The following is a 26,008-nucleotide window of genomic DNA, read 5'->3' as shown; positions in this document are numbered from 1 at the left end:
GCCGCTCGTAAAGGTACGGGCTTCACGATTAATTGATAAGAAGCCATCGACGCTCGGTTGAAATGAAAAGCTTCGATGAGCCGGTGCTTTTTCTTTTTCTCGTTGTTATCGGCATCCTCTTCCTTTCGCTGTTTCTCTTTTTTTTTCTTCTTCTTTTATCATTTTCAGTTCGATCGACGACCGACGATCTTACCCCTTCGCATGAATACCAGAAGAGATATTCGGTTTACGTTTTTACTCGAATCGAGGGTAACGCGCTTGTAATTAATTACCAGATCAAAAGACGATTTAGGGCTGGCCCTCTTTCGGCGTTCCACCACTCCCTGCATCGCGTGTCTTCTTTCGTTCAAGAGAGACGAGACGAGACGAGCCGAGTTTGGTCTTCAGAGCCTAATCCTCTAGAGCCGGCACTCGAAACCGAGCCACTCGATGCTGCGAGGCTTCGTTAAGACGAGTTGCCTCGATTCGTTTTCAAGGAGAGGCACACAGTGAGTGCAGGGGTCGAGAGGAAAAGGGGTGGCTCGAATATTACGCGGAGACCATCCCTCTCTCCATACGGTATTACACCACCTGCTGCTGCTGCCGCCGTCGTTGCATGGCATCGTACGTTATTCAAACTCCCAGCTCCTCGTGTGGCGATCGGATCGAGTCTTTCCTTCTTCCCCTTTTTTCTCTCCACTTCCTTTTGCAACGAATAACAAAGCAAACAAACGTCCCTCGGCTCCTTCTGTGAACGTAACCCGCGTATCTACCCGTCAATTAAAACTCCGATAAAGTTCGGGACAGAGAAAGGGAGAAAGATCGAGGTTGCGAGTTTAATCATTTTCCGCGGATGCAACGAAAATTGAACTCTCCTCCTGGCTAGACGATTCCAGTGTACGCGTAAACTTTCAAAGGAGCAAGAGGGTGAGAGAAATTTGTGGCGCGAACGCGGGCTAGCAATTTTTCTTTCCCTCTTCTATAACTTTAATTTCTCGATCCCCCGATTCCGTTTCGTTCGCAACAGCTTCCACCCCTTTGAACGTCGGAATTTAAGAAAAACTCATCCCCCGAGACTGGCTCGGCCAAGTTCCCGCGTACCTAGACGCAAAGGGAAGTACTTTCCGCAAAGGGAGACGTCGCGACGTTGTACAGCGTCTGCGGAACGTCTTTTTTTTTTCTTTCCATCGCGCCTTCTCTGCTTTCTCTCGAATTTAATTTGCCGATTTTATCGGCCCGTATTCCCGTTCGTTTTCGTTTTCCCTCGATTTACCGCGCTATCCCCGTGTCCCTCGATCGAACCAGCACTTTTTTCGCAAACCCAGCCAATTTTCCATAGATCGATTTCCCTGGAAACGACGCAAGCAAGCGGGGCACACACCTACGTACGTATCGTATACTTGGCCGGGTTTACATGCTCCTGTACACGCTCGCATACTCTCGTAGAGGTATATTCAAGACGAAAGCACCGCCCTGCAGCCGCATGCGCTTGAATTATGAAAGCGCGTTTGCACGGCACTTTTACGGGGTATTTTAACCGGTATAGTTTATCGGCCAGCTTCTTATTGAGCCTCCGTTTCTCGCCACCGACAGCAACGTATTAATTCCCTCAGCTGCGTCGTCAGCTGGGCACAAATTTCCATGCAACGTACGATTTTCGGCTACCGGTCGATCCTGCTAGTCATGCTTTTTCATGAAAACGTAGATGGTAGACGCACGTACGGCACCGTGGAGAAAACGCCGTTATTTCCACATTGATCGTTATTTATGCGCCCGCTTCTCTTCGCTTCGATGAGTTTGAAATTCTCGAGAGGCCGTCGGGTCAGTCGTGTCGAATCTCGTTATTATTTCCTTCCGTTCATTCTCCTCCCTCGGCCCGAAACGCGTGACTCCATCTTGACGCGACGATATTTCAACGAATTTAGCCGGATTCGCGTGCGATTTCGAGGATCCGGGGATTCGGAAGATCGACGAGGCCGGATCGTTTTACGTTTACCCGAAACGGCAGGACACTTTTTTATCCCCGTTGTTCCATCCTTTCCCTCCCGGGGGAATCCGAAACGTCGAAAGACGTCTTTCATCTGGCGACTAAAGCAACGATCACCTGTTGCTTAATAATGCGACACCGTCTCGCTAAGATTACGATTTATTCGCGGCTGTCCGGTTCGTCGTCGGGCAAAATAATGCGAAGCGAACAAAACGTCTCCGGCTCTTCTACCTTTGGGCTTTCGCTAGTTTATTCTTCCCGGGAAATCCATTGTTCTCGTCGTCTCTGTTTTTTTTTTCTTCCTCGCCGCTGAGAATCGTCTTTTCGTAAAAGGGATAGAGAGCGTCGCGGAAACGTCTTCTCGCATCGCGTACAATTTGCGAGGGCTGCAATTTTAAAGCAGCAACTAGCAAAGGAGCAAAAAGCTGACAGGGAAATATATTAGATGAGCGAAACGGAAGGAGAAACGAAAACAAAGAGTCTCGCCGTACTCGGCGTACTGGGTTAGGTGTTTAAAAAAGACTAAAGAAGGACTTTGAAAGCATAACGCGTTCGTCCGTTCGTTGTCTTTGATGGATCGCGGCAAAGCAAACGAACGAGACTTTTTATTCCGGCCAAGTACGAAGTGGTACAGGTGGAAGGGAGGAAATTGCGAGGAAGCGAAAAGAGGTAGAGGGACAATGGCGTTATCGAAAAGAGATTCCGGTCCCCGCGTGGACAGGGTAGAGCGAAAGCGAGGGTAAAAGAAAATGGGGTAAGCGAACCGGTCCAAGGACGATTCGAGGGGCGGGAAAGTCTGTGGACGATTTCTATTGTCGTTGGCCGTGAACGCTCACGGTCGCCGATATAATTGGCGCCGCCCTGCCGGATAACTCGAACGATAACGAGGACAAAAGAAGCGACGCCGGGGAAGAAAACAATGGATGAAGGAAGATCCGTTGAAAGTACCGAGGAAGAACGACGAGGAGCAGCCTCTTCGGTGGGTACGCGATGACACGGCAGTCGTCGCGTCTCCTCGCTTCGCCTCAGTCCGCTGAATCTGACAGAATTCAACGGATTTTCCGACTTGCTTGCCTCCACGACTCGAGTATGTCCGCCGAGCAAACTACCAACGAGAAAATACCGCCGGTTCTCGCGTTAATCCTCTTCGTTAACGGAAGGAAAAATCAAACCGCCTGTCCGCGTTCACTTTTCCCGCCATTCACCGTTATTCTTCAGCAGCGGAGAGAACAACCTTTCAGAAACATTCTTACGCGTTAGGCGAAGAGGATAGAAGCGAATTCGTTGACACACGGCTGATCCAACAGGTTCCTCTGATTTAAAACGTGATCTACGGAGGTAGATTCGAGAGAGGACTCTATAAAAATTGGCAAAAGTCCTACGGTAGCCGACTTGGCGAGCTGCTCGAGTTCCGATTGCTCTTTTAATTGACGAGATTATAAAAGAGCGATTTACCGAGCCCCGTCGGCCGTCAGGCGGTGCCCGATGGTAATTGCAGTTTGATCGCCAGTCTTTCGTAACTTTCACCCAGTTCGCGGCCCTTGAAATCGAACGGATCCGACCTAGCCGAGAAGCGAATCGTCGAGCGTCGAAACGAAACTCATAAAAGCGTCGTAAGAACGAGGATGGATGCTTTTTAATTATCGTCGTCGACGTCGAAGATCATCCAACCTAACGATGACGAGATTCGGCTCGACCGTAGTGTAGAACGGGTTTTTAATTAATTCCACGCGACCCGATTATCGGTAGATTTTTAATTAAACTAAAAAAAAAGAAAGAAAAAGGAAAAATTATCGTGTAGTTAGTTGGAGGCGTGTAAGCCCCATTGAAATGGAAGCAGGACTACGCGTGGTTGTTCGAAACTTGGAGTGCAACATCCTCGAACTGAAATTTAACTAGCAGCTCACCCTCAGGATTAACGCAGTATCGTCGTAATTACGCGAAGCACGAGGCCAACGTGGGTTGCTTGCTTTCCATCGCGTGCACCGCGAAACAAGTCGAATTAATCTCCTCTTCGACCAACGATGTAACCTCGCGACTCGATATTTTCGATTTCGCGATACCGCGTTCCTGGGAAAACAACGAGAAAGCGTGTGGAAATCGCGTGAAACAAATCGATCGTTTGCGCCCCTCTGTTCGTCTGAGAAACCTCTTTCTCTCAGCCTGCAAACCGTTTCACCAACTTTTTCCGCTGTATCGAATTCCGATTCCATTCTCGGACACTCGGACACACCGGTGTATCCGGTGGCCACACCGTATCGTCGTCTTCTCGTCCACGGTGATGGAAACGGGAATGGAATATCCTCGCGTTTCCAATGGCTTTTCCTAACTTTCGATCCCGCGAGATTGACCGCGAAACGGCGAGTATTCGATCCCATGCCGATTTTACGCGAACCACGCGTGCCTCTATTTATTACTCGCTACGATCGACGTATCGAGACTTTGATTTTCTCTTTCTATTGTTTCAGCCGAGAAACTGCCGGACGGTTTCCCGTTGATCTCTCAAGCACCGACGACCAAGGTGGTGGAGATGGGACACAACGCGGTGCTGCTTTGCACGGCCGTTGGTTCACCGCCTCCGATCATATCCTGGGTACGAGACATGCTGCCGATCGACACGACCAATCCACGGTACACCGTTTTGGACAGCGGTAAGTACGAGGACGCAGATAGATCGGTCGACAGGGAGGATGGAAAAAATTGTAAGAGATGGAGCGGAAGAGAAATACGGACGTTGGATGGATCGAAGACGTTTGGAAACGCGGTACGCGATGGGACGCGATGGTAGCATAGCAGCCCGAAGCTCGCTGGCGCGTGTCATATCTCGTCGAGTGCCAGAGTGCGTAAGTCACTGTCAACTGGCGGTAGCGTTGATCGAGTGGTCACGCGATATGGGAGCATCCAACGCATCCATCTAGTTTGCCGAGAGCGCAGCTGTTCTGTTCCGCTCTCGAACCGCCCTCGCTTCGCCTCTCTCTTCCTACGCTTCGATCCATATCGTTCGTGTTTTCGATCAACCTGTCAAAAGTCCAAGACTTTGCGTTGAAATCGAACGAACCGCTTCGCTGTCGTAGCCGACACGACACGGTGCTTCTTTATTCCGCTGGCCGGATAATAAGCGTAATCGCGCAACGGAGCTTTAAAAATAAAGGGTTGTCGAGGAGGACGGACGTAAATGAGAAGCCACGATTCACGAATAGTATAATTCGCGATAACGGGCGAAAACGAACGAGCGGACGAGTCAACGAGCAATATCTACATATATAGCAAGGTTGTTTCGCTAACGCACGACGTAACCTATTATCATTATTTTTCCCTACCGACTAGCTACGCGATCCTACACTCCCACCCTATCACCCCTGTATACGTGTATCGTATAAGAACACGCGTGTGTGTACCTGTATAACCCGTTCACTTTGTTTTTATCGCAATACCGGTATCATTATCGAGCCGCACGTCACGTAATACACTTGGCCGACTATCTTTACGGCGAGCGGCGCAGTTTGCCGCGACGTGAAAAGTATACGTTAGATGCAGCAAAGCCTGGTGCATACACGCTAGTATCGTTTGCCCGTTCTGCATCCAGGAATATCTGTATCCTAACCGTTTGCGTGAAGTAGACACGCGGCTCGTGTCTGGACCGATTAAAAGGAACAATTGGCCGTCGAACGCGATATCAGAGAAGCAACCGATCGGCAGAATTCGCGTGGAATCGGTAGTATCGCGTGCGTGCTTATCGAAGGAATTTCTTGGAGCGAAAGGCCGATCGAAGTCTCGAAAGGAGCGTGTGTCGTTGCCGAGAAGGGGTTGGGGACGCGTGGGTGTAGAAACGCGATTCGCGAAGCGACAGAGAAAATAGAGAAGGCGGACGGAGGGTGGAATGGCAAGCTCGAAGCGGAAAGCATTCCCCTTCCAGTCGCATCAGTCACTCGCACGCTCGTTCGTCCGCTCCTTCCCTTAACGTTGTTCGCGTGTCTTCGCTCAGCCAGTTCCATCCACCCCCGTCGATATCGTGTTAGAGAAGCGTCGTCGTGCAGAGTACGTGGCTTAATGTATTGCAAAAAGCGCAGGTGAAGGGCGATACCGTTGTCACCGCGTCGCGAGTCGGCCGGAGAAGAAAATTGTCGGATGGATGGATGAAAGACGGCGGAAAAACGGGCCGCGTTCGTGATCCTCTCTGTCGGAGCTTTTCGAAAAATCCTCAAAGAGCCTGTTCCCGATGCAGCGGAGGCCAAATGAAATTCGTCGGCTCCGTTCCCTGCCATTGTTCGCGTATATTGGGTTAACGTTGAAATTTTAACGGCACGTACCTAACCCCACGGCACCGTTACAAGTCTGCCGGTCGCCGGTGCCATTGTTTGAATTCATTTATGAGAGTAGCTGCACTCGCCCGTTTACGTTAACGGTATCAAAGTGCAGTTGCTTGTTATGGAGCATCGTTCAAAACTCCAAAATGTTGCGACAGGACCGGCACTCTTGTTAAATTACGTGAAATCCCATCCAGGATCGAGCAAGAGGTTCGTTTCGTAGGAAACGTCCAGAGATCTTTCTCCGTTTCGAACGAACCAACGCGTCGCAAAGGACGAGTGGCTTTTTAAAAGAGCAAAACGAACGGTGGGTGGCGAGAGACACGGACAGAATGTAATTCCAAAATTCTTTGCGGCGAAAGCGGACAGCGTAGGACGCGTTACACTAGGACAATACGGTCGCGGATCTCCATTTCCGTTTATCGCGCAAACGAGACAAATTAATTAAAGTTAGACCAGGCAGGTAGCAGCGTCGCTGGCGTATTAAAATAACGGCCGCTTTGGTGAACGGCGAGCACTTTACGATAATTGAAGAGAATTAAACTCGTGCGGATTCTCCGGCGCCCGAGATAAACCAATTTAACGTTTCATTTAAGCTTTGTCAATGTTCGCGGAAAGATCGCGCCTGACCGAAAACGCGTATCGAACATCGAGTTACATGGTGTGTACTCGAGGACACGAGAAATCGTGAAAAGCTTAGGATGGGCAGGATGGCGTCGGGAAATATACGGGAAAAGGAAAGAGTGCGCGTGTGCGACAAAAAAGGGGGAACGTAGCAAAAGCTCAACGCATCGAGAATCGTTAAATTATATTTTGCAGTGCTCGGCCGTAAAAGCGTGAGAGGGCAGCAGGCAGGGCGAAGTAAAAGCGCGGGAGGGCAGTTAACGCTTCGTCAACACTCGTAAAATTTCCAGCATTAAAGCTGGGAGGCTTGATGAGCAGGGCTGAAACTTTGAAACAAGCCCCGAGCTACTGCAGCACCGTGCCATGCCGTCTTGCTGCTTATAACACCTGCCCCGGGATTCTCCTCGCCTCTTGCTTCCCTTCTTTCGAACCGGCCTCCTTATCGTCGCCACCTTTCCTCCTTGCACCCTACGCTTCGCCTTGCCTTTTTCCCCTCTTAATTCCGCGACATAATATCCTGATCGTTTCGCAACTTCTCTAATTGCCCGTAACGATAACGTAAGAATACCCGAGGAATCGGAAGATCGTCGTCGCGGTAATCGTCGAAAGCATCGACGTTGTATTTAGAAGAGAAAGCTTGCGAGAAAAGCTCTCGGGCGAAAGCAGCGGGTCTCTTTCTTTCTTAATCTTGCGCTCTTCGCCCTCTTGCTAGACGTCTCTGGCGAACAACCAACATCTCCTTTTCCAACGCGTTTCTCGGTCGACGGACCTTTTCGAGAGCAGCAAACCCAGCCGCCGCTAGAGCCATTAGACCACCCTCTTTCCACGTGATAGTTGACTTACGACGCCGCCGGTTATACGGACGGGGATCGAGTAACTTACCTTATACCCGGTTATGTACTCACCTACCCTCGTGCTCTCTCACCCGGATACGGGCAAGAAGAAAGCGTGGAAATTGCGTGGAAGAAAGGAGACCCCGTTCCATTCGATCCGTTGATAAATTCCAGATCTTCCTCTCGAGGATTACATCGATAAACTTTAATTTTCACTCGCACCCTAAACAAGTCGGATTTGTTTGTCGACGCCGAGAAAGTCGCGATCGCGAAACGACAAGTCCTGCTTCGAGGATGATTCTCGTTCTTTTGTAAACATATTCCCTTTGTGTTTGCATTCCGAGTGAATCGAGCATGATAACTCAGACCATTACCTCTTTCGCCCCTTCCGTTTTTCCTTTCGCTTCGATCAAGTCCACGCTCTCTCGCAAACGTTTTCCGATAATTATAATTGACCTTTTTACATGGTCGATACGCATGCCCCGGGCGAAGTATAATTATGAGAACAATTAAAAGGTTTGCAAATATCTCGGCGAGGTTCTTCGTTTCTTCTTGGAGGGTAGAAAGGAGGGAAGAGGAGTGTAGACGGAACAGTGAACAGCCCCGGGGTAAACATATTTTCAGTTTGCATTTTATCCGAATCGGTTCGAGTCGAATCGAATCGAATTCGAAGGAACGATCCTCGAGCGTCTTTCGAAGTCGACGCGTCGCGTCGATCGCTTTCTGTTGGTACCTTCGCGACAGAGGAAGCCGAAGAAGGAAGATCCGTGCACAGCCTTGGGGAAAACGAGGGACGGGGGCGAATAAAGTACCAGTCGGAGGGCGAACCGTGTTTGCGTATATTTCTCCCCGCCGATATTAAATACAAGAATAGATATTTCAATATTGGAGGGTAAACAGAGGTAAATAGTTTCGACGTTTCCGACGCGCTGCTGCCACCATCGTTCGCTACTTGATGCCTATCCACCGAACCGAGATATCTACGTTTTCGTGTTTACGTCGAAACGCGTAGCTGCATTTCTCCTCGCGGCTAGCTAAATGTTTCTTCCTTCCCTGTCTCGATACGCGCGCAAAAACTATTTTTCTTCCTGCCACGACGATTACTCGAACAAACAGAAGAATTCATCCGCGAATATTTATCGGGGGGGAGTATTTTTTGAGGCAAAATCGGAGACGTATCGGCTCGGAGCTACCGAATTCGATCAAACGAACGCGTAATCGTCGGATAGAAGGGTAGGTCGTGGGAAAGCTTTCGCTCGAGCGTCTGCGACGGAGCAAAATTCAAAGGAAAGCGGGCAAAATCCCGTGGAACGGTGCGACGAAATATTCGCGGAACGAATGCGCGATAGATTCTCATCTTTATTCAATTTCCACCCTTCTTTACACGATGAAAGCCCTTTCGTGCGCGTCGACGTTATCGGGACATAAACCCAGATAGATCGTGTGCGCCGTTCGAACGTCATCGAGCTTTGTGTCAGCGCGGGCAAACGGATGGTGCCCTACGTAGATATTCGTACGCGCGTCTTCCTTCTTCTTTTTCCCCGATATCGAGCACGACGGCGAAGCGAGGGCGGCGAGTGATCGAAGAAAGCGTGTCGAGGAAGAAGCGTCGGATGAGCAACGGTTTCCGGCGGTTCGGTTGTTGGCGGCGATCAAAGTTTTTCGCGACAGCGCTAACAACCTGCACGTGACTGGATGGGATAACAATACGAGCACGCGTTCCTTCCTGGTCAGCTTACTGGAAATTGTAGATGAGGCTCGATTATGTATTCCGATCGTACGCGATATCAAACTGCCTGGCTTCTCGCTCGTGATGGAGTGTTTTCTGCCCTCGATCCTCCCTATCCCCTCCGTCCCTGGCCAACCCCTTTACTCTTTCTCTCTTTCTCCATCGTCGCGAAAGTCACGTTCGCAACGAAACCCTATAAATCCATACGAGAGTGCTCTGGACTCGTAGGAAAACGTTTAAGCCGAGGCTTGGCGAGCTAGTAACGGAAAAAGTTGTCGGCAAGCGAGGCGCGATTCGATCGGGTTTTGTATTCTCGGCGAGCACCGTAAGAAATTACGCGTCTACCTTCCTACTCCTCCACCACTTCAGACGTTGTTCGTCATTCGTCTCTCTGCTAGACGACGAAGCGGCCGCCATTAATTACCACGGTTAATTATATCATGGTCGTTCGATGAAACGTCATCGTCGAAAGGATGGAAAACAATCCCGTTGATCCGTTCTGTTTACTTTGCGAACGGAACTCGGTACGACAGAAAGGGAAGTCGTAAGGGATGGGAAAGGGGAAAGAAGAGTTGGTAGGAAGGGAGGCGGACACCGAAAGGGGTTGAATTATACCGAAGGAGCGACGTCTACGGAGATAATCACACGCCTGGTAACAGCCAGTTCATCATCGTGGTATCGCGGCGACTAGGGGCTTGCTTGATGCATCATGGAAATCGTGCACGAACCGACCAGGCCAAACAGAAAGTGGAATAGATGGGGGAAGGCCCTTTGTAAAGGAGACTTTGAAACGGATTCTCCCCCTCTTTCCATAGAATCTTCTCAGCTCGACGGCTTCCTCGGGTAGCTGCTACCGACTCAATTAGCGTCTTGGAAAAATCGAAGCCAAGAATCGCGCGGCGTAAGAAAATGAAACTTAACTCGTTTCTTTCGTTCTGTTTCAGGAGCGTTGCAAATCACCGGATCCGACGTGAACGATCAAGGGAAGTACGAATGCGTGGCGAATAATTCTGTGGGAACAGAGTACTCAAAGTCGGCTATGTTATACGTAAAAGGTATGCTCGGTAAACGAGTCGATCGTTGGACCCAGAATCTCGACGTTTAAGTCCGGGAAATCCGTTTGAACGCATCCGCTGGAAAAACGTTGCGCGACTCGGCTCCGTGGCCCCGTAAACTCACTCGTTTTCCTGTTTTCTAATTAAAAGTAATGCCACGTAATTAAAGCGTAATTAAACCGAGCTGACGGCACAAAGGATTCGCGCTGCTAATATTATACCGGGACGGGACAGTTGCTCGAAATTTCAACGTCCCGCGATTAAACGTTCTCGAATAGTTCTATGATGCTTGTTAACGAGAAAATGATTGTTTTTTCGTTTTTTTTCTCGCAGTTCGTCGTGTCCCTCCTAGTTTCTCGATTCCTCCGCACCCGATAAACGAAGTGATGTTAGGCGCCTCTTTGAATTTAACCTGCGTGGCCGTCGGCGCCCCGATGCCGTTCGTCAAATGGAGGAAAGATCCGGCGACCGATCTGACGCCGGACGACAATCTGCCCGTTGGCAAAAACGTCCTGATGTTGACGGACATCCAGGAATCGGCCAACTACACTTGCACGGCAGCCAGCGACCTCGGAGTGATAGAGGCCACGTCGATGGTGAAAGTTCAATGTTCGTATCGGGATACGAGATCGCATTAGCGGGCTATCGCGTACCGCGTAACGTAAAACGATCGATCACAGCTCGGCTCGTGTTCCAACGACGCGACGCAAATTGCAGCGTCCCGTAACGATGCACTTTCAACGGGTAAACGCAAACACCCTGCCGCGGCATGCCGGTTTACCTACAACTTGCTACATCGTTTATTCATCGCGAAGAAGAAACACTTTATTACATCTAATTACCGATCGATCCGACGCGATAGCCCCGGCCGAGATGACGGGATAACGAACAAACGTTTCGCCTACGATACACATTTCAGCTCTTCCGAGTGCACCGGAAAACGTCCAAGTGTCCGACATCACCGCCACCTCGGTGAAGCTCACGTGGTCGTACAAGGGTTCCGACGAGCTTCAGTACTACGTGATCCAACACAAGCCGAAGCACGTGGATCAAGCTTACGCCGAAATATCGGGCATCACCACGATGTACTATCATGTCCGGAGTCTAAGTCCGTACACCGAATACGAGCTCTACGTGATAGCAGTTAACTCCATTGGGCGTGGTCCCCCGAGTGCCCCGGTGACCGTCACCACTGGCGAGACGAGTCAGTATTCTTTTTTACATTACCCTAATCGTATTCTTATCTGCTCGACTACGAATGCCTCGCTACAAATTTCCATGCGTCTCGTCGACGCGACCCGTTGCTACCAGCAGTTTTCCAAAACGGCCTCGTTTCGTCGAGACGCGGCGGGAAATTCATCGCCATGATCATCCGTTCCGTTCGATTCAGACGTCAGTCACCTTTTGACGACTTTTGGCACGCGGTTTCCGAATCGTCGGAAAATGTCATTTCGATCACCTTGCTGGACCATGGCAGAACGGACGGTATTTTTTCGCGTTGTGATACACGAAAAGATAGCTAATTAGTATGGCGAGCGCGTTTACGAATTTTTTCCACGTAGATAATGTTTTTTGCACCACGAAGGAGAAACAGATTTTGACACGGTTTTTGAGGGAAATTGTACTTTTTTTCCATGCTGTCCGCCGTGGACGCACGATTTGATTCATGTAAGTGACAAGACATTTTTTCTCCACCCATCACCAATCCCCCCTTTCTCTGTGTCTCGCACCATGTGTTGGCGTTTTTGTCGGACCGTGTTCGTCGCGTCGCGCATCGACGTCTCGTTTCACTCTGCATTTTTACCTCGTTGCCTTCTCCTAACCCTCTTCTCGCTCCTTCTCTAACCGACACCCCTTTCTCTTTCATCTACCCTATACACGTCTCTCCGTCTCTTTTCGTTTTGTCGAAAAGAGAAAAACCAGTACGCGGAGAGACAGCACCCGAAATTGCACCTCTCCTCGATAATGTAGAGCACTCTTCGCACCTCGTGAAAATACGAAGTAGCCGTAAACCGCTTGCACAACTCGTATTTTCACCGTGCATTATACGTTCATTATATCGCTTAATCGATAATGATCATTGAGAATAATCGTTCATCCTTTTTTTTTTTTTTAATAGCGGAATCGACAAATGGAGGTGCCAGTAAGTTCAATCATTATACTACAAAGAGTGCCGTAGAAGCGTTACTCGTCTTTCATTACCTTTTCTTTTTTTCTTTTTCATACCCTGTTTGGTTCTGTTTGTTCGATTGTTTTCTCGTTTTTTTTTTTTTTTTTTTTGTTCTGGGTGTTCTTTTCTTTTCCTTCTGTTTTTTACTTATTCTTCTTTTTTTGTCCTACCGTTTGTTAATTCTTCGCGAGTTAATTCGTCACGCAGCGCACGCACGCATTCATCGTTCGTTCGCACACGCACAACATCGACGCGTTCGCATCAAGTACGATTTGTAGCTAATCGACCACAACCCGATACACCCTTTGTTATCTATTTCTTTGTGTTTTTTATTTTTCTTTTAGCGACGATTCCACGATTATATCCACGGTAGAGGTGGATCCGATTAAGTTTCCTGTTTCTTTTTTATTTCTCTACCTGGAACTCGTGTGTTTGGTTGTTGCGGTGTTTTTTCCCGGGGTTCGCTCGTACTATCCTGTCCAGTGACTAACTAGAACGGTTCGTCTTCGCGTCAGCTTGTTTCGAAGTATACTCAAACCGATTTCCCCGTTCTAGAACCTGGTACTGCACCGCGGAAGGTCCAAGCCCGGCCACTGAGTTCCAGCACGATGGTTATACAGTGGGACGAGCCAGAAACTCCGAATGGACAAGTGACGGTCAGTCGAACGTGAATTTTTCGAATACCCCGAGATCCTTTTCTTACGATCCTAACAGTTTCCGTACGATCGTCGCAGGGCTACAAAGTGTATTACACGACCGATTCTAATCAACAAATGGCCTCCTGGCAGTACCAGATGGTTGACAATAGTCAGCTGACGACCATCTCGGATTTAACGCCGCACACGATCTACACGATCCGAGTTCAAGCACTGACCAGCGTCGGTCCAGGTCCGCTCAGTCTGCCGGTGCAGATAAAGACGCAGCAAGGGGTACCGAGTCAACCGGAAATGTTGACCGCTGTTGACGTCGGAGAGACCAAAGTAACGCTCCAATGGAACAAACCCGCTCATAGCGCGGAGAACATCCTCAGCTATGAGCTGTATTGGAACGATACGTACGCGCAGGTGATTCTTTCTCACCAGTGAAAATGATCGTCGAGACGATAGACGATTGATTATCTTAACCGTGATTCGATTTCAGGAAAAGCATCACAGAAGGATACCCGTGACCGAGAACTACACCCTGACCGGTCTCTACCCGAACACCCTGTACTACGTGTGGCTTGCAGCGAGGAGCCAAAGGGGGGAAGGAGCCACCACGATACCGCATCCGGTTCGCACGAAACAGTACGGTAAGCAAAAGACCAAAGAACCAACGGAAAAAGTCGAAAAGAAGAGAGTGTGAGTTCACGCAGCGAGGATAGTGCCGTGAGGAGGTCGATTCCCGATCGGTCCGATTCGAGCTAAGCCGATTCCCGTTGGAAAAGACGCGTTTGTCGGATTCCATGGAATCGGTTGGGAAGGTGTGAACGACGATGATCGGGAATCGGCGGTCCGGGCACAGCAGGTAGGAGATGCTGTAGCGCTAGACGCTCCCGCAAGTAGCGTAAGCTATTGTGATACGCGACACACCTGTTAAAGAGAAGCATTTTGAAAGAGAGTAAAGATATTCGCATCGTGGATTCATTGAATCGTGACGAGTGGGTAGGGCGGGCGGGCGGGCAGGTAAAACGAAAGATAGAGAGTATCGTTGAACCGTGAAGTGTGGGAGAGTGAGAATGATTGCATGCGTTGCAAATAAGAAAGCCGTTTTTGGATGCCACTTTATATATATCTATATACATACATATATATATATATACGTACATATCATACATATAAATTGCACTAAGCACTGCATCGATATATGTGTGCATTTTGGGCACCTCTTTTCATTCTCGATAACGTATGGTTTACGTCCGTTCTTCAGTTTTTTCATTGTCTCTGATTTCCTTGCGAACTGGTATGATCCACGACGTTAACTCCGCGCAAGAGGCGCGGGTTAATCGATCGTTGGTAAGAAAATGTTTCTAATCACGTACTTTTTCGACTGTTCAAGGATCGACTTGTCAGTTTTTCCTTGAGTAACTTTCGCCTATCTCAACCTTACATCCATCGAATGGCCAACGTACTATTTTTTTAGTTCGATCCTCCCGTCGGTCGGCTTCGAACGCGGCCTGACTTCGAGCTTGAGTATTCGAGTCCGTCGAATACGAAGCGGACGAAAAATCGTTAATAAGATCGACGAGCTTATCATTGATGTAACGATTCGAATAGTGATACGAGAAGTGGCAAAGACTCCGCGGGGTAAAAGGGGTAAATGGCACGATTTTCCGCGTAACTTCGATTCGAGACTCGAAACCGAAGTTCGCGCCGCGATCGTTCGACGACCGACGAGATTTCCCTGCCACGTTTTCGTTTTTGTTTGTCCCCCTCCTATAACTGAGTGTTATACAGTACCCGGGGCTCCGCCTCGCAATGTAAGCGGACAAGCGATCAGCCCAACCTCCATATTGGTAACGTGGGAACCTCCGCCTGCCGATCGATCGAACGGAAGGATCGCGTACTACAAGCTGCAAGTGGTCGAGAGCGGACGTTCCGACTCGGAGGCGAAGATTATCAAACTGAACGGCACTCGTTTCGTATTGGACGAATTGAAAAAATGGACCGAGTATCGGATCTGGGTATCGGCCGGGACCAGCGTAGGTGACGGACCTCCGAGTTATCCTATCTCGGTCAGAACTCACGAGGACGGTATGTATCACTAACGTTCACTTAACCGTACTCTTACATTTACTTCAAGCTATCGGAAGAGTGGCGCGTGAAAGCTCGAGCGAGACCGATCGTTTCTCGGATTTCCTTTTTCATTACCCAATCTTTTACTCGTCAGTTGCCTCGCGGATCGTTCAGATAAAAAAGTAATTCGCGTTCAAGTTCAGGCGCCACGCTTCGCGTTCAAGTATACTCTTGCGAAGACAATGTATCGCGACAGAGTTGGTCACGCAAGAGCCAAAAATATAAAAGCCCGCCAAAAATCAGTCCAAAGATGTTCGCGCGATTCCAGTGCGGGTTGCGACGACACGCCCTCGTTATCTCGAGCCGGTGACGTTCGGTCTGTTCTTCGATCATCTACACACGTATGTGCATTAAATGTATTTTCGATTTCAGATTCCGCTAACGTCTCTTCGAACCTGCCTCTTTCCATCCGTGACACTTACACTCGACTTCCGTTTCGCTCTTTTCCATCCACCCCTCGTATTTCGTTATCTTTTCGTCGACAGTCTTTTTCTTGTTCTTTTCTTTTCTAATTTTTCTTGTTTTTTTTTTTTTCCTTTTTTTACATTACATTATCGTTGCATTATTCTATTTCCATTCGATTCCATTGCAATTGTATTATATTGCATTGTATAAATATTGTACAAAACGTGCGCAAAGCTTATCCCGCTCAACAAACCACTTTTGCGTTTCATTTGTAACGCTATCGAGAAACGAACTATCGAGTGTCATCGTTGCCGCGACGACGATCGACGAGATTAAAGGGTCGAACGCGAGAAATTTTTTTCGATTCTTTACATTTTTTCGGTTATTGCCAATTTCCGACCGGCTGATAAACGATTTTAGATTTTTGTTGCGCGAACATAAGTTTTGAACGCGCACAACCATTTTCGCGTTACTCCTTTTTTTTGAGCTGGTCCACCGTTCTCCTATATAACGCTTTTCTGGCACACCCTCGATCATCCCATTTTTTTGGACGGGACGCGGCAGCTACGCGACGAAATGCAAAATAATGTTGGCCGTACGTTTTTTTGGCTGGCGAGATTTTATATTTTTGGAATTTTTGCGACAACGATTCTCCGTGAGTTACGATACCGTAACTCCAGCCCCCCTCCCCCTCAAGGCCCTGAAATTCTTCCCCAAAGCAAACCCCCCCCCCCCCCTGGTTAGAGCGGCCCAAACATTTTTTCCAGGTGGTGCACGCAGCCACGGATTTTTCAGAAGCTGATAACCGATTTTTGAGCTCAGCTATAACGTGACGAAAAAGCCCTTAAAAAATGAAAATAAGAAAAAAAGATAAGGAATTCAATTAAAACGAGAAACGTTATTTTCTTATCGTTTTTACAGGGCCTAATCGCAACTCACCCTTTGTTCGTTGCCGTTGGTATTTTTTTTTTTAACTCCAAGCCCCACTTTAAAGAAAAGAAACTTGAATACTCATTTTAACACGCTAACTAATACTTAATTATACTCATTCACGTGTTTTTGTCTTTCCTTAAAGCATTTGCAGGAGGATGATCCAGGTTTTGAACAGCTAGTTTTTAAGATCTACTCGCACTAACGTAATACAACGACTGTCTAATGATATGTACTCATTACACTAAATGTTCTTTCTGACGGTAACCGTGGTCACGTCAGTAAAGATGTTTCGTTTCTCTCTTTAGTTCGTTGACTCATTATTGCCACGTGTTACGAAGATAGAGAGGCCAAGCTGACCGTCTAGACACGTTCACAGCTTTATTTTCATCGTTTTAAAATTAATGGGATAAATTAAAGAACAATTAACCGTGGGGTTTGCTCGTGGAATGAAAATGACGTCTGTGAACGAGAACGGCAGCTTGCCGATGAAACGCTTACGTATATATATAAAATAAAAAACAACAAGCGTATGTATCACACACACGTACACGAATACACCATACAAGATCTCTCTCTATCTCTCTCTATCTCTATCTATCTATCTATCTCTCTATACATATATATATGTATATTTATATAACGCACTGTTTTCGCTATATACATATATATTTCACATGCAATATATATGTGTATATACATATATATATATTTCTATATCTCTGATATATAAGGCTCTTCTGTCTTTAGTTAAGATTTAGTTCTACCTATTGTTTGCACATGTTTAGAGCATGCCTTCGTTTGTTTAACGATTCCTCGATTTCACCGAAAAATCACCGTCCCACGAGTCGTTCCGAATACAAACCTCGACAATCTCACCAACGATTCCGTCCTTCGAATCCATGCCGAAAGAAACTTTTCCGCAACCCTAAAAAAATATACCGTCGAGCTACGTCGAGTCTGCGCGACCATTGCCCAGGATCGCGATCAACCCTTTCTCCTATGAATGGCATGCCGATGCATGAAGAGATTTTGCTTTTTATTTCGAATCCATCCTATCCGTTTCCCGTTTGGTACCGCACGCTCGGCACCGTCACCCATCCCAGCATGGTAAATACGTTTTTCAACTCCCTCGTTCCCAATTATCGAGCCTCGATTGACCTTTCACGGGGAGGTGGAGAAAGGACACGATGCCGGTATCGATGGGAAGAAATCGGAACGGTATGTCTTTCAGTCCGTCTCTGGCTCTCTGTGATCTGGGACGCGTCGTACGACACGGGAAAGGAAAGAGAAGAAACGCGTAAGGTCTTTTGTCTTGAAAAATAATCAAAGACCTTGGTCGTACGCGAGAAATCGGAATCGTTCGTTGCGAGAAGTATCGTGGAGGTGTCGTTGTCGGTGGAAAAGTCGTACGAACGCGTCTCTAACGACGTTCCCTTCGAACCTTCTGCACTCGGTATCCACGGAACGGCCAGGATCCTCTTTCGTTTCACCGGAGCCCTCCGACTCCTAGTTTCCTCCCCACGCATTGTCCCGTTTACGGACCGACCGATCCACCCAGACCCGTTCGTCCACCCTCTAACAGCAGACTCGGCAAAGCGAGGCGGAACGATAAAAAGCACTGCTGAAAGCACCCTGCCGTGTAAGCTCGCACATTGTCAAGCACAAAAGTTCACCGCCGTATATATACGTATTATACGTCTATCTCGTTCGTTATTGTTATTGTCGCCGCTAGACTACCACCACCACTATATTACATCTCTATATATATATATATATATATATATCTACTATGATTAGATTTCAAACCTATCACCGATACGTATTGTTCGCATCGTTGTAAATGTGTGCACGGGCACCGGTTTAAAGTATCTATTGTTTTTCCAGCGGGCACCGTGTTTTGATCTCGCACCCACCACGCACGCATGTCGAGTCGCGCGCGCGTGTCACGCACGACCAGAGGGTGGAAAAGATCGATCAACGGTACCGGGGTGAAGACGCAGAATAAGATGATAAAGGGTTGGGGGGATACGTATTGACGCGCACGCCTTGTCGCAGCGTCCTGCTATAAGAAAAAGATTGAAAAGCACAGCCGAACGCTTAAAAGCACACGCCTGCACGTAGGAGGACGCTTGCGTGAACAAGAGGGTGCGCTCGATCGCGATTTCCTTCGCTTCGTGCGTGCACGCGTGCACTGCGACTGTATGCGCACCCGATACATCGATTGATCAGTTCGTTCGTTCGTTCGTTCGTATTGAAGAGCACCGTAATATTTCGCAACGCACCGTAATTTGTATATTCACCCGTTTAAAATATCAATCGCCATAGTCGACGCGATATATCGTGCCGAGCACCAGCACTGAGAGCACCCTTCTCAAGCAAAAGCACCCGCACCCCCACTATCGATTGTCGTGCAATCTTTGAACCTCGCACCCTTTCGAAATGATCGCCAATCGATCTCGACGTTTCTTGGCCGCGTTTCCCAATGTTGTTCAATTTAATCGGTGCGTCGAGATGAGCGTTTCGCGATCATCGCGAACAGGTGCATGCGTGAATGCGTGAGCGAGTGCGTAAAAGAGTACGGGATGCGAGAGTAAACGTCGATGACGTCGAGGAGTCGCGTGAAAGCAGGAGAAAGATCGCGATTGAAAGGATCGATGACTGGAGGAATCGAAGCGCAGGCGTGTATCTCGCGAACGAACACCTCGCGATCGAGGCTCGTATTCCTCCTGAGCGCGGGTTTCATCCGTCGAGACGTAGTAGCCCGGTCGTGAACGAAGGGAAACGTCGCGAAACCGATTTCACTTTGAAACATTTGAATACCAATATCCATGCAATCTTCTTCGTTACCTTGCTACGTTTGTTCGAAAGCCACGACGAGTCCGTGGCCACAAGCAAACAAACGGATTCGTGTTCGACGCGGAGGTGAGTTAACGACGACGAGTTTCGCTTCGATACGGAAGAGGATTTTCATCGAGCAAAGATCTCTCCGTGACACCGATTCGAATCGGTGCAAGCGAAAGTCTCGTTGTACGAATCCTCTGTTAGCTCGATACGAATACCGAAATACCGATGGATCCTAAATACGGGATTTCGTTAATTCTTTACACTGGCTAAGCTCGTTGGAATGATACCACCACACCAGTCCTTCTCTACTATATTATCTATACGTGCACCCTTTGCTCTCTGCATGCAACTTCACCGACCTATTTTTCCATCTTCTGTCTCTCTGTAAGTTTACCATCGTATCTTTGATATTAAACTACTATTTTATTCGGTATGTACGATACGTTCTTTACATCTCTCTCTATATATATATATCTATATATTATGTATTATTGCGTACGTATTACATTTTTATGTCGTGTATTGATATTTCTACGTCTTTTCCTAGGTATCCAGAAAAAGTTATACCACTCTGTATGTGTATGTCTTTTACGTTTGTATTTTGATCTGTCAGAAAAGTTGCGGTTTCTATCGTATCGTTTAACGTCCCTGTGATGATAGAGTATCGAAAAAGGGATCAACGTTCCTTTTAGTTTCTTTTTTCAACCCCCAGTCATGTGATTCTTCCCTCGGAGACCCTAACAAACGCATGTTTCTCCCTTTCGATCTCCTTTGCTCCGATCCATTGGCACCGCAGATAAAATCAACAGTCGAGAAACCGAACCGGAAATCCGATTAGTTCGCGTGCCGTGCACTCACGAATCGCGACCGCTCCGGAAACGATCCGCGTCATTTCACGGTCGTACCCACGTGCGTATTTTGCGAAGAATTTTGTGATTTTTGCATGGGTGAATGCGCGGATGGATGCTGCTGGTAAAACAAAAGGGAATAGAAGAGGGACGGAAATATTTTTGACCGGGCTCGGGAAAAAAGGACCGTCTCTCTGACCCCTTTCTCTCTCACTCTCTCTCTCTTTGGAAAAAAAAAAAAAATCTTCCACCACCACCACCATTACCACCGCTACCACCACTGCCCAGGAAAATGAAAATATAAATATAATGGATATTTTTTTCATCGAGCTACCGTTTTTTTGCGGGTGACTTTTTGGAGTTGCGAAAACAGAACAATTTTTCCTCGAATACATTCCTCGCTCGCATATCCTTATCAACTTATTCGGGAATTTTTTCCGTACGAGCAACACGGACGAACCGCGTACCAGAATCCTCTCCTTGTTCCTCCCTTTAAATACACACGTAGCTTTACATCGAGATCCTGTCGGTTTTCACACCAGCCGAACCATCACGGTACATTCCGATCCTTTCTTGTTACTTGTTATGGTTTCTCCTTCCTATAGCTTTCTTTTCGGTAGACACTTTATCATAGGTCTTCCCTCTCGATGCCTCGTGCCGCGACGAGGGAAACGACGGAATGTTTCGTTTCTTTCTTCCGTTCGTTCATTCTTCATTTAATCTCTAACCCTGTTTTTTGCCTCTGTCTATCTTTCTTTGCATTGCGTCCCCCTCGGTGGCGAGTTCCGATACGTTTTTCACGGTTGAGGAAAGTGGAGTCGGTAAACGAGTCGCGCGCAAAAGAAACGAAAGGTCTTTCTCTCGGCGGCAGGGGGCAGGTGGACACGAGCCTTTAGTTATTTCATATTTGGAGTAGTGATTGCGCATGCCAGATGAAAGAAAAGAAAAAGATATTCTCACATCTCCCGCCTCTCTGCGACCAACTGCAACCGAGGAGCAAGCGATATTTTGTTCGATTTAACGATCGATTCGAATAGAGAATTTTTCTCCACCGACATTTCTCGTCAGAGCGGCAAAAAAAAAAAAAAAAAAGAAAAAAAGAAAAAAATATCTGCGGATAGAGCAGAAAAGGTTACGATTGGAATGGAACGCGTGGGAGGGAGGGAACGAAGGATAGAGCGAGTGCGCGTGTGCGTGTTTCACCAGCGAAACAGACGAAAATTATTATCACACGCCACCCCAACCCGACACCCCCTATCGTTTTTTTTGTCTATTAAATCAAAGCATAAAGAATAGCTGTAAAAGAAGCCATGTTGACGTTGATAATAATCAGTAGTATGCTACCCACTGATATGCCTAAATATTATTAAATATTTAATAACTCAATACCCAATTATACGTGAAAAATTTGACACGAATTTTTACGAGTTTTTTTTTTTCCCACTTTTTTGGCGACTTTTGGGGCGCAGCTGTAAAAAGTGAGTATCCCTTAGCTCGTCTCGAGTTGTGCCATGAATTTTCTTCCTACTTGATCGTTATCTATATATTTTTCTTCTCTTTTCCGTCTATTTTTTCGCATATCCTTTTGTTTTTGTCTCACTGCGAGAGACCGTTTTGGAGATGTCATTTTTTTACCAATTTTTTGTTGCCGCTGCTGCAAGAGCAGACACGTAAATCGAAGTGATAATCGTTTACGCGCAAGAAAACGCTGCGACTACGCGCTCGCTAAATTTTGTTTTTTGCGCTGCATAGCGATCTTATTGTGACCGTAATTCGTGATTGTTAATTAATCGTCCGCGTGTACATTGGAAGGATAGAGGAGAAATTTGGTTAACCCAAGGGTGGGGATGAAACTTCTTCTTCTTCTTCGCGTACAGCAGTCGTGTGTTTGTTTAGCTTTTCTTTTGCCGGTACCTTTTCCCTTGCAACGCATTTTTCATTTTCTGCCAGACTAAGTACGTAGAGGCTGCAGTGATTGTTTCGAATTGCGTGCGAAACTAGAAGTACGTAGACATTGCTAAAGTTTCCTTTCTTTTTTACGTTTCAATCACGATCGTTGTTTCGTTCTTGTTTTTTCTTTTTCTGTGTAATGCCGATGACATTTCCGGTGCCGGATACTGGACCGTCCATGAGAGATAGTACAGAGCATCGTCTATCGTATATCGTCTATCGCCGATGAAAATGTGCACGAGACAGAAACGTCGTGCCGAGAAACAAACGCAGTTTGTGAAAACAAATAAAATAAAGTAAAATGAAAATAGAAAAAAAAAAAATAAAAAAATAGAGGAAAAAAAAATAGAATACGTTTGAAAACTTGTCGAAACGTAGAGGGAAAAAAAAAAGAAACAAGGGAGACGATGTAGCAACGTTCGCGAGAAATTATATCGATGCGGCTTATCGATGTGGGTAACTGTAAATACACGAGATACATTTTGTTACCCTTGCACGTTTTAACGAAAAACACGAATGCACGATTCTGTTGGCACAGTTTTCATCCACACCCAGCACCAATGATCGTAGATCGCCGCACATGTTGTACGCATATGATACGTGCGTGTAAAACTGCTTCGTTTCGTCATGGACTCTCCAATATTGCCGTGTATAGCATTATCGTCCAACGTAATCGCGCCGGCAAATCACGTATTTTATCCGCGCGTCTCGTATATTCGCGTCCTCGAATCGAATGCATAATAAGAAAAGAAAAAAGAAAGAAAAAAAAAAAATCAATCATATATTATTGGTATTCAAATGGAGGATTATCGTACCGTAAGGACGTAGAGCATGAGGTACCGCGTACCTCGTAATATTGTTTGTACGTTGTTTTGTCCGTGTGCGATTGGTGGCATGTATATTTTCTCCGTTAATTTTTCTTTACTCTCTCGTTCCTCTTCCACGTTTACGTTCTTTTTCTTCCATTTTTCGTTTTCCGCTCGCAATTCTTAATTGCAATACGACGCTTTGATTTGTCATACTTTTTGCTGCGATCTTTATCTTTATTACGAATTTACAAACGATTGACGACCAAGTACGGACTAAACGATACAAGTACCTACAAACTTCATTGATATAATCGTTTTTTTCTTTTTTTCATTGTCACGTTTGATTTAAACGAATATAACGATTTACGTACTGTAGCGGAAAATACATACTGAATTTTAGATAGCTTTTCATCAGACCGTGCTTACGACGGACACGCTCGACAAATTAACCCGTTTTTTGTTTCGTTCAGTTCTCGTTAAAATTTCACGTTTATTTTGCAGGTTTTACCGCCTCGTTACGATATTATTTAATCATTATATTCCCCCCCTCCCCCTTTCACGTGTGATTGCGATTACGTGTACGTGAACGTGCGACTGGGATGTGCGATAAACCGTCGAGCGTAAAGGACATCGATTAACTGTACGTTGCGTTCCAGTTCCGGGAGATCCTCAAGACGTGAAAGCTACGCCGATCAATTCGACCGCGATACACGTCGAATGGAAACCACCGAAATCGAAGGAACAAAACGGCGTGATAAGAGGTTATCATATACACGTTCAGGAAGTGAGGGAAGAGGTGAGTGGTACCAGGGTGGAAAAGGCAAATTTCGATTAACGGGAGTCGCGGATCTGCGTTTAGGGAAAGGATTTGTTGAACGAGCCGATACGACGCGACGTTCAGGAAGACGGCGTGCTGGAAGTGAACATTACCGGTCTGCAACCGGACACGCGATACTCGGTGCAGGTCGCTGCGCTCACGAGAAAAGGGGATGGCGATCGTTCGACCCCGGTTCACGTTCGAACCCCCGGTGGTGTACCAAATCGGCCTCAAGTTAACGTTAAGTACGTCTCGTTCTTTGATAGTCGGCGAAACACTCGACTCGCTAATCACGCGAGAAAACCTATCCTTTTTCAGAGTTTTGTCCAGAGACCCCGTCGTGTTGGAGCTCGAGTGGGCGCAACCTACGCAAACCTACGGTAATCTGTTAGGTTACAGAATCAGGTACGGAATTAAGAATCAGACGTTGAAAGAGGAATTCATCCAAGACACTAGTCAGCACACCTACAAGATCAAGGATCTGGGTAAGGATCTGTCGACGTTTTTCGTGTTAAGAAATTTCAATTTCTCATTAACTTCGCGTTTGAATCGCAGAGGAGAGAGGCGTGGATTACGAGTTTAGGGTTGCTGGACAGAACGCGATCGGTTTCGGTCAAGAGACGGTACGATATTGGTTCAGTCCCGAAGGAGAACCGACCGGTCCTCCGACGAATCTCTCCTATTTCTTCCAAACTCCCGATACCGTGTGCGTGACATGGGACAGGCCTCTGCGACAGCACAGAAACGGTCAGATAATCGGTTACGACGTCCAGTTTAATAAGAAGAACGATCATTCGACGACCATCGACAGAAACACGACAAAGACCAGGGCGGTTTTCACGAATTTAGAAGAGAACACGGAGTACGTGTTCCACGTAAGGGCGTACACCTCGAGAGGCAGCGGTCCCTATTCGGAGAAGATCACGATAATAACGGAGAAAGATATCGGTCGGGCTCCGTTGTCCGTGAAAGCGGTTGCCACGTCGGACACGAGCGTGGAAGTTTGGTGGGAACCGGTGCCAAATCGCGGCAAGATCGTCGGCTATCAAATCTTCTACACGACCACCGCGGTCGAGGATCTGGACGAATGGAAACAGAAAACCGTCGGGCTGACCGAGTCCGCGGATTTGGTTAACTTGGAAAAGTTTACTCAGTACGCGATCACGGTGGCCGCCAGATACAAGAGCGGTCTGGGTAGACTCAGCGAGAAGGTGACGGTCAAAGTAAAGCCGGAAGACGTGCCGTTGAATCTGAGAGCACCAGACTCCTCCACCCATTCCATGACACTTTCCTGGACACCGCCTATCAGGCTGAACCCGATGAACTACAAAGTGTCGTTCGACGCGGTGAAGGAGTTCGTCGACTCGCAGGGTATCACGCAAACCCAGATCGTGTCACGTAGACAGTTGCTGTTGGATCCGTCCGTGACGACCAAGACGATAAACGAGCTGCAGCCGTTCACCACGTACAACGTGAACGTGAGCGCGGTACCTCGGGATGGTCAGTACCGACCACCGGCGAAAATCACTGTCACCACGCAAATGGCAGCGCCGAAGCCGATGGTCAAGCCAGATTTTTACGGGGTGGTGAACGGCGAAGAGATTCAGGTGATTCTACCGCAAGCCTCCGAGGAATACGGACCGATCTCCCATTACTATTTGATCGTGGTGCCCGAAGACAAGTCGACGGCTGACAAGCAACCGGACGAGTTAACCGAGGACATGATCGCGGGCAAAGGTACCAAGCAAGAAAGGGACAACGCGCCTTATATCGCCGCGAAATTTCCTCACAGAGATATTCCGTACACGTTCCACCTGGGCAGCGGTGATATCTACGAGGGTTACGAGAACAGGAAGCTCGAGAAGAACAAACGGTACAGGATATTTGTTCGTGCCGTGGTGGACACGCCGAGGAAGGTAAGGATAAAAGGTTATCGAAAAAACA

At 47.5% G+C, this 26,008-nt stretch overlaps 1 protein-coding gene across 8 annotated transcripts in view; it reads left to right on the top strand.

Annotated features, from left to right (window-relative positions):
• Positions 1–26,008, top strand: part of LOC114875593 (tyrosine-protein phosphatase Lar) — a 160,691-nt gene that overhangs the window by 126,289 nt on the left and 8,394 nt on the right. For 4 of the 8 annotated variants that reach the window (XM_029186030.2, XM_029186029.2, XM_029186031.2 and 1 more), the window contains exons 6-18: positions 4,435–4,617; positions 10,404–10,514; positions 10,848–11,123; positions 11,434–11,718; positions 12,634–12,657; positions 13,240–13,340; positions 13,419–13,748; positions 13,825–13,975; positions 15,120–15,416; positions 23,904–24,043; positions 24,107–24,309; positions 24,383–24,549; positions 24,620–25,980. In XM_029186030.2, the coding sequence (XP_029041863.1) occupies positions 4,435–4,617; positions 10,404–10,514; positions 10,848–11,123; positions 11,434–11,718; positions 12,634–12,657; positions 13,240–13,340; positions 13,419–13,748; positions 13,825–13,975; positions 15,120–15,416; positions 23,904–24,043; positions 24,107–24,309; positions 24,383–24,549; positions 24,620–25,980 (3,629 nt within the window). The remainder of the gene's footprint in view (positions 1–4,434; positions 4,618–10,403; positions 10,515–10,847; positions 11,124–11,433; positions 11,719–12,633; positions 12,658–13,239; positions 13,341–13,418; positions 13,749–13,824; positions 13,976–15,119; positions 15,417–23,903; positions 24,044–24,106; positions 24,310–24,382; positions 24,550–24,619; positions 25,981–26,008) is intronic. The other 4 variants (XM_046287615.1, XM_029186032.2, XM_029186033.2 and 1 more) reach the window with 4 other exon arrangements.

The sequence above is a fragment of the Osmia bicornis genome, chromosome 10 (assembly GCF_907164935.1).
Source record: "Osmia bicornis bicornis chromosome 10, iOsmBic2.1, whole genome shotgun sequence".
NCBI classification, from domain to species: domain Eukaryota; kingdom Metazoa; phylum Arthropoda; class Insecta; order Hymenoptera; family Megachilidae; genus Osmia; species Osmia bicornis.
Note: the sequence above shows the minus strand (reverse complement) of the source record. Positions and strands in the feature narration are given on the sequence as shown.